Source organism: Salvelinus fontinalis, chromosome 18 (genome assembly GCF_029448725.1).
Source record: "Salvelinus fontinalis isolate EN_2023a chromosome 18, ASM2944872v1, whole genome shotgun sequence".
Taxonomy (NCBI): Eukaryota; Metazoa; Chordata; class Actinopteri; order Salmoniformes; family Salmonidae; genus Salvelinus; species Salvelinus fontinalis.
Window position 1 is genome coordinate 51,490,606 of NC_074682.1, and position 8,518 is coordinate 51,499,123.

General features: G+C 42.1%; 1 protein-coding gene across 1 annotated transcript; it reads left to right on the forward strand.

The window, feature by feature from the left end:
- Nucleotides 1-2,935: 2,935 nt before the first annotated feature.
- Nucleotides 2,936-5,829, forward strand: LOC129816050 (uncharacterized). Its single transcript, XM_055870231.1, has 2 exons — nt 2,936-3,167; nt 4,226-5,829. The coding sequence occupies exons 1-2, from the start codon at nt 2,936-2,938 to the stop codon at nt 4,669-4,671; spliced, it is 678 nt and encodes a 225-aa protein (XP_055726206.1). The 3' UTR covers nt 4,672-5,829.
- The last annotated feature ends 2,689 nt before the right edge of the window (nt 5,830-8,518 follow it).

Below are 8,518 nucleotides of genomic sequence, written 5' to 3' on the forward strand. Positions count from 1 at the left end.
CAAACATGCACAAAATTTTAGCAGCCAGAGCTGTTAATTTGGGGTACCCTGGTAGTAGATACTGATAAAATCTGTCCAGACCTACAGAGGCAAATTTGCCCTTCAAATCTGCATCACACTGCAAATCAATTATCTCTAGCTGAATTTCGACCGGCAGATCAGAAGCTTTAACTGTGAAAGGTAAGCGAAAAACTGAAAATTCTGTCTCAAGTTCACCAAATACCTGAAAACGTTTCTCAAACTCCCGCAGTAGTCCTGCAATTTTGTCTTTGTACCGTTTCATGTCCGCATCAGGTCTGGTCACACACACATCTCTCAGACAGGGGAAATGAGCAGGGTTGCCATTTGCCAGTTGCATCTCCCACAAAGTCAGCTTCAACTTAAATGCATGAATGTTGTCAGAAAACTGTGTGACAACTTTTTTGCGGCCTTGCAACATTTTGTTCAGATTGTTCAAGTGTTCAGTAATATCAACCAAGAATGCAAGGTCCCGTAGCCATTCCTGAGATTGTAATTCCAACACCGGTTTTCCTTTTTTCTCCATGAACTGTCCGATTTCCTCTCGTAGATCAAAGAAATGCCTCAGCACAGCGCCTCGGCTTAACCATCTCACTTCAGTGTCGTATGGCAGGCTGTGGGTAATGTTGCTGTCGCTGAGAAGTTTGTCAAACTGACGATGGTTCAGACCTCTGGACCGGATGAAATTTACAGTGCGAACAACCACCTCCATGACGTGGTCCATTTTCAGCGACTTGCAACACAATGCCTCCTGGTGCAAAATACAGTGAAATGTCCAGAAACGATCTCCTCCATTAAGGGCTTGTACTTTGTCTTTGAACTTTGTCGCGACACCTGCTTTCTTTCCGACCATGGATGGCGCGCCGTCTGTAGCCAGGCTGACAGCGCGGGACCAGTCCACTCCAACTCTGTCCAATGCAGCAACGACAGAGCCGAAAATGTCCTCGGCTGTTGTGGTGTCCATCATTGGCACCAACTCAAGAAACTCTTCAGTAACAGTCAATGTCTCATCAACTCCTCGAATAAATATGGCCAGTTGGGCCACGTCTGTGATGTCAGTGCACTCGTCAATTGCCACGGAAAATGCAATAAATGACTTGACTCTCTGTTTCAATTGACTGTCTAAATCTGCCGATAGTTCCGAAATCCTCTCTGCTATAGTATTCCTCGTCAGGCTAATATTGGCAAAAGCTTGTCGCTTCTCGGGACATACAAGTTCAGCCGCCTTCATCATGCATCGTTTAACAAAGTCACCGTCGGAATACGGCTTCGATGCTAATGCTATTTCGCTAGCAATTAGGTAGCTGGCTTTTACCGCTGCTTCACTGACTTCTCGGCTCTGGATGAAAGTTGACTGCTGTTTCCTCAGACCCGCCAGCAATTCGTTAATCTTATCTCTTCTCAGTTGTCCTTGCAAGCCGTCATATTTTTCGCTGTGATGAGTCTCGTAGTGGCGTCGAATATTATATTCCTTCAATACCGAAACTTGTTGCAAACACACCAAGCACGAAGGTTTTCCGTGCATCTCTGTAAATAAATAGGACGTGGTCCATTTTTCTTTGAAAATTCTACACTCCTTATCTACTTTTCTCCGTTTGGATAACGACATTTTGGCTAATGAGGGTGTGGCGGAGAGGTAGAGACCAAGGTATTAACAACGTCGTAACAAGCAGCAGATGGCGCATTGATACCGTCTGCTGTTTTCAGTCTGTCTCAGTGATGCGGCTTGTCTTCTACTCTGATGGAAAGAGTGCGCCCCTTAGCGGATAACCCATGAATTGCAGCGAATTAAAAATATTAATTCCATGTCTTTTATGCATTTTTTCCACTTTCAAATTATCCTGCGGGCCTGATCGAACCTCCTTGGGGGCCGGTTCCGGCCCGCGGGCCGTATGTTTGACACCCCTGGGTTAGACCATTGGGCCAGTAACTGAAATGTTGCTAGATCGAATCCCCAAAATGACATGTTAAAAATCTGTCGTTCTGCCCCTGAACAAGGCAGTTAACCCACTGTTCCTAGGCCGTAATTGTAGATAAGAATTTGTTCTTAACGGACTTGCCTAGGTAAATAAATAAAAAGATTTCGTGGTGACGTATTGTTCCCATGAGTGACAAAACACTGAGCCAATCACGGAGCAACTGGAGAACATTACCAACCCCTACATTCTGTATTTTCCGCTGGCTGCCCCACCACCACAGAAAGCACTGAGCTAGGCTGAAACACCTGCATTTTGGAGCTGCCTTACTCAAGAAAGCAAAAAGAGGCCATGTTTGTATGCGGCTTTATTAACTCAATATATATATATTATTTTTTTTACATTGTTTGCAAACTTATATGTGACACCAAAAAATATTATAGATTATTATTTTTTTTTTTATTCAGTAGGTGTGGCTCAAAACCACTGGTCGGTAACGCTGAGAAAAGTATGAGATCAAACTGTTGCGCTCCCTCACCTAAAAATCACCACTACACCACTGACTATATAGCCTATTTCAAATGCGATTGCTGAGCCAATCACGTTACAAAGTCAGAAATAAGTTGTACAGAATTTAAACTGGGACTGCTGTCGCAAATCCATTAAAAAAGTGCGCCTACCTTCTGACCATAATATACCAGGTATTTCCAAGTCAATATAACTAAACTGATACTAAGTAACATTAGATTTGTTCAACTGTGTGTATGTAATTGTCGCACATGAACCGAAAGCGCAACAATAGGACTCTAACGTATATCACTATAGCAACAGTAATAGACAACATTCCAAACTGAAGAGAATTCATTAAATAATTATTTTCGAATTATAAACCCTTTGCAATCTGCAAAAAATATTGATTGCGTTTCTATGAGCAATCAAATGGCATAGTTTAACACCTCAACGAAGAGGATTTCACTTCAGGTACCGAGACACAAAGCACAATGATTTACCGCGACATTGACTTGAAGAGTGTACCGAGACCCAAAAGTGCAGTTTACCGTGACCAGTCGAAGAAAGTCAAGTTCAGTCTTGGTGCCAGGCTGCGTGAAACGGGAGAGATGTTCGTTGTTCCCGACTGCCATCACAATATGAGAATCAGAGAGCTAAAAAATGCCATGGAATTAGTGGTTGGGGTTCCCACAGACTTCCAGAGAGTATGCTACCTGGATAATGGTAAAATAAATACCTTTCATCTCACTTGCTGGTTTAACTGTTGACATATTTTAATGAGAAATGGGGAGTTTTTGTTGATTAATTGATTAGATATGTATCCATTGATTTTTATTGGGTTCAATTAAGTTAGAATCACGTCCCTTATAAATCTCAAACGTAGGCTAGCTGTGACAGGCCCATCATGGTGAACATTTTTTTTGAGGGCGTTTTCCATTCAGACTAATTATCTAATGATGTGCTTCTCTGACCAGACCTAATGTGTACTCTCTCCACCCAACCTATGTGATGACACCACTATTAACTATAATGACATCATCCCTGGAAATACTGACACCCTGATGATCTGGCCTTATGATGGATGGGCTGAGCTTGTGATAGCTGCAGCTACTTAGGATGTATTCAAGGTGATGTGGCATGAAAGAAAAACCTAGAATAGTCAACAGCAGTCATACACAGAGACTCTCTATGGCTCAGGTCATTATTGATCATAGTAAAAAAAAAAAGAGGCTTCCGAGTGGTGCAGCGGTGTAAGGCACTGCATCTTAGTGCTAGAAATGTCACTACAGACCCTGGTTTGATTCCAGGCTGTATCACAACTGGCCGTGATTGGGAGTCCCATAGGGCGGGGCACAATTGGCCCAGCGTCATCCAGGTTAGGGGTTTGGCCGGGGTAGGCCGTCATTGTAAATAAGAATTTGTTCTTAACTGACTTGCTTCGTTAAATAAAGGTAAAAAACCATCATCACCTAATAGCAATACTGCATTTCTTTACCAGACTTGCTGAAAGACCCACCATGGACACATGCCTGCTGTGTCGAACGGTTTATTATTTCAAACAATTTATTATTTTTAATTCCTGAAGATGTAACTTTATGTAGATACAGAGTTTTTCCGGTACGCTGGCAATATCTGTGTCATGTTAATTCGGTCATGTTAATTTGGTCATGTTAATTCGGAAAACGTTTGGCAGAAGAAAGCAAAAGTCAAGCCAGTCTCTCCTTGTTTCAGTCCGTTTTCTTTCTGTCTGCCTAACGAACTTGACCCTGTTATCTTTGTAGGGGCCAATGTTAAGGGCCAGACTCCCCTGGGGCGCGGGGCCTGTCACGCGGCAGCCGCCCAGGGCCAGTTGCAGTCCATCCAGGAGCTACTGGTGCGCAGTGCCCCACACCAACTGGAGGACGCCGAGGGCATAACAGCTCTGAGAACCGCCACGCGCTGGGGCCAGAGGAAGAGCACCCGGCAGCTCTTCCTCTTCCACTGGCAGGAGTGTGCGCAGGGCGTGCACCTCAAGCCTCACCTGGACGAGACAGAGCTGTTCGCCCACCAGAAACATGACTCCCAGCTACGCACCTGGCACCGCGGTGCCCACGCTCAGAGATACATGGCCCACCTGGGGCGCTGTAGCCGTGGGGTGGAGGGCAGGGTGGAAGTCAGGCAGCTGGGGCCGCCGCAGAACTCGTCCATGAGGGCCCAGGCAAGGAGGGCGTGGATGGGGGAGGCGTGACCAGAGCTGCAGGTCAAGAACAGGGGGGATGGCCAAGAGCCTGGTCCTGGAGAGCCGTGTACACAGGTTTTTATTCCAGCCCAGCACTAGTTAGTCAGACTATGTTCAATGCTCCTCTCCCAGTTTCATTAATTAGTTCCTCAATTGCAAATATGGAACAAACTACAGTTAACAACCTTTCTGCAATTCCTAGATTATTGTCCAATCACCGTATTGCGAATACTACTCACATGCAGAGAGGTATTGTTAGTAGTAATCTTGTCCCCATAAAATTGAGCTCTGTTAATAGCTCGAAAATGGTTTATTGCTCATCCAGTGCAGCTTCAGGTGCTACCTTGGATACTCCATCTGATTTGAATTCCCGTAGCAATGGTATTGGAATAATTCATTTGAATGCTAGAAGCCTGATCCAAAAGTTGGACTTTATTGAAATTTTGGTCTCACAATCAAATGTTGACGTTCTGATTGTATCTGAATCGTGGCTGTGTGATTCTGTGCGAGATTCAGATGTTCAGTTGATTGGATACAATATTTATAGAACTGATAGAGTTGGTAGAGGTGGTGGTATTGCGATTTATGTTAAATGCTGCTTAAATGTTTCTGTGTCCATATCAACCTCTGTCAACTTATATCACTCTGAGCTTTTATCCACTTGCTGCTTTCTGGACCCGGTTTTAGCCCTTGCTTTTTTCTCTTCTATTGTTACCTCTATGTCTGATAAACATGCCCCGCTTAAGAATCACAGAGTAAGAAACCGAACCAGTTCTTGGTTCTCTCCTGAATTGTCAGGTCTTTTCCTGCAAAAGAATCGGGCCTGGGCCTTGGCGAGGAAAACAGGTACTCCAGCTGATTGGCTGTTTTTTAGGCAATTGAGAAATAAATGTACTGCAGCTGTCAAAAAGGCAAAATCAAATTACTTCCTTAATGCTATGACAGATTCTGCAGGAGATCCTGCAAAATTCTGGAAAACCGTTAATTCACTGAAACGGGGGAATTCTGCTGTTTCTCTTCCTAAGCAAATTATCTCAGACTTCTGTATTCTAACTGAAAAAAATGATATTTGTGATGCTTTTAATAAGCATTTCATCTCTGCTGGTTTTTTATTTGAAAGGAAAAGTGGACTTTGTGGTACTGGCCAGTTAGTTGATTCTTCGTCTTGCTTTTCAACCGTTACTCTGAAAAATGCTAACCCTGTTTTTAGTTTCCAGAAAATAACTGAAGCAGAGGTTCTAATTGCCCTGTGTGCCATTGATACTAAGAAATCCTTAGGCGCTGACAATTTAGACCCGTACTTACTTAAGTGTGCTGCACCTATTTTTGCTGGTTCAGTAACACACATTTTTAATCTAACATTAAGCACAGGAAATATCCCTAAGGTGTGGAAAGCAGCCTTTGTTCTGCCATTACATAAGGGAGGTGACGGTAGTGATTTGGATAACTATCGACCCATCTCTAGGCTCCCTTGTCTGGTAAAGATTCTAGAATCTATAGTCAACAAACAGTTACAATCTTTTCTTTCTGCTAACAGTATTCTTAGTACCAATGAATCTGGTTTTAGATCTAAACACAGTACCACATCGGCCACTATGCTTGTTGTAAATGATATTGCAAATGCCTTAGACGATAGAAAGCACTGTGCTGCGTTGTTTGTAGATTTGTCAAAAGCTTTTGACACTGTAGACCATGCTATCCTTTTGAGTAAGCTGTCATCTATAGGACTGGGCACTGATGCCTGCCGATGGTTTTATGACTATCTTAAAGATAGAACTCAAGCCGTCATGGTCGATGGGGTCAAGTCTAACCCCTTACAGTTACTTAAAGGGATCCCTCAGGGTTCAATAATTGGCCCACTATTGTTCTCACTTTATATAAACAACATTGGTGATGATGTCAGATATTGTAAATTCCATTTATATGCAGATGACACAGTGATGTACTCTATTGCTCCAACAGCGGACCAAGCTTTAATGCAGTTGGAGTCTGATTTTAGGATACTACAGGGGTCTCTTTTACAGCTTAAACTTGTTTTAAACGCTAAGAAAACAAATGTCATGTTTTTTTCTAGGTCTAAACTCTCAGTTAGAAACACGTTTGTAATCACTAGCTTGGATGGTACTCAAATCAATAAGGTCTCTGAATATAAATACTTAGGGGTATGGTTAGATGATAGGCTTTCTTTTAAAAAACATGTTACTGAATTGGGAAAAAAGCTCAAATTCAAGATAGGATTCCTTTACAGAACCAGGGCTTGTCTGTCCTCTGTAAATAGAAAAATAATTGTGCAGGCTACTTTTATGTCCGTTTTAGATTATGGTGATATTATCTATATGCATGCATCGGCAAACACATTAAAACCACTGGATGCTATTTACCATTGTGCACTCAGGTTTATCACGGGTGATAGTTACAGAACTCATCACTGTATCCTATATCAACATGTGGGTTGGGTCTCTCTATCTGTGAGGCGAGAGCAACATGCTCTCTTGTTTATTTATAAAGCACTTCTTTTAAAACTACCTCCATATATATCATCATTAATTTCCACAAGATGTACTAATTTTAAAACCAGATCACAGATGTGGATTACATTAGAGACTCCTGCGGTCTCCACAGAGTTGGGTAGGACTGCCTTCAGTTCCTTTGCACCTTATTTATGGAACAAACTGCAGATCCAACTTAAGTTAGACACTCTGGTGTCCCTTGCCCATTTTAAAATGTTTATGGAGGATCAATATGATGTTGTCTGTGATTGTTTCTGTTGAATTGTGTATGTTTTGAAATGTTCTTGTCTGTATGTCTAAAACTGTACATGTCAACATGTTTACACAGGGCACAGCCGTAAAAGAGATCCAGGTCTCAGTCTGTTTTCCCTGTTAAAATAAAGATTTAAAAAAACAAAACAAAACAAAAACACACTAACTACTCTGGATTGAATCGCATGAGCAGTCGGATCATTTGAACACATTCAGATGTTTTAGTGTTGGGTTGGAACAAAAACCTGCTAACAGACAATGTTTCCCCCTTGTTCATTTAGTCAGAAGTTTGCCTACCTCTCCCACGTCAGACGTTGAGTAAGCGCTTTTGCAATGGTCCCGAGCAGCAAGACTCCCTTCATGAAATCATCACGAGACAGAAAAGTAGATGAACTGGCATTTATAATCAAGATAAACGGGTGAAAAAAAAAAAGGTGCAGCAAAAGGGTATAATTACATTAGTCAGAGATGGGGAAATAAGATGTCTTGAGCAATCTGGATGACAGAATGTGACACTGGTTATTGGTGAATGAAAGTAGAAACCAGAGAGAAATGAGAACAAAATTGTAAAAACAATATAAATACTGTATGATAATTGCCAATTCAAAGGGAGTTGAAAACTGTTAAATGGGGAATAAAGTACCTTTAAATCTTAAATGATTGCATTGCCGTTGCACCATCGCAGCATACAGCGCCTTCGGAAACCCCTTGACTTTTCCACATTTTGTTACTTTACAGCCTTATTCTGAAATTGAATACATAATTTCCCCCCACATCAATCTACATACAATACTCCATAAAGTCAAAGCGAAAAAAGTTTTTTAGATATTTTGCAAATAACAAAAAAAGAACTCAGACCCTTTGCTATGAGACTCAGGTGCATCCTGTTTCCATTGATCATCCTTGATACGTTTTTACAACTTGATCAGAGTCCACCTGTGGTAAATTCTATTGATTGGAAATGATTTGGAAAGGCACACACCTGTCTATATAAGGTCCCACAGTTGACAGTGCGTGTCAGAGCAAAAACCAAGCTATGAGATTGAAGGAATAGTTCCGTAGAGCTCCGAGACAGGATTGTGTCGAGGCAAAGA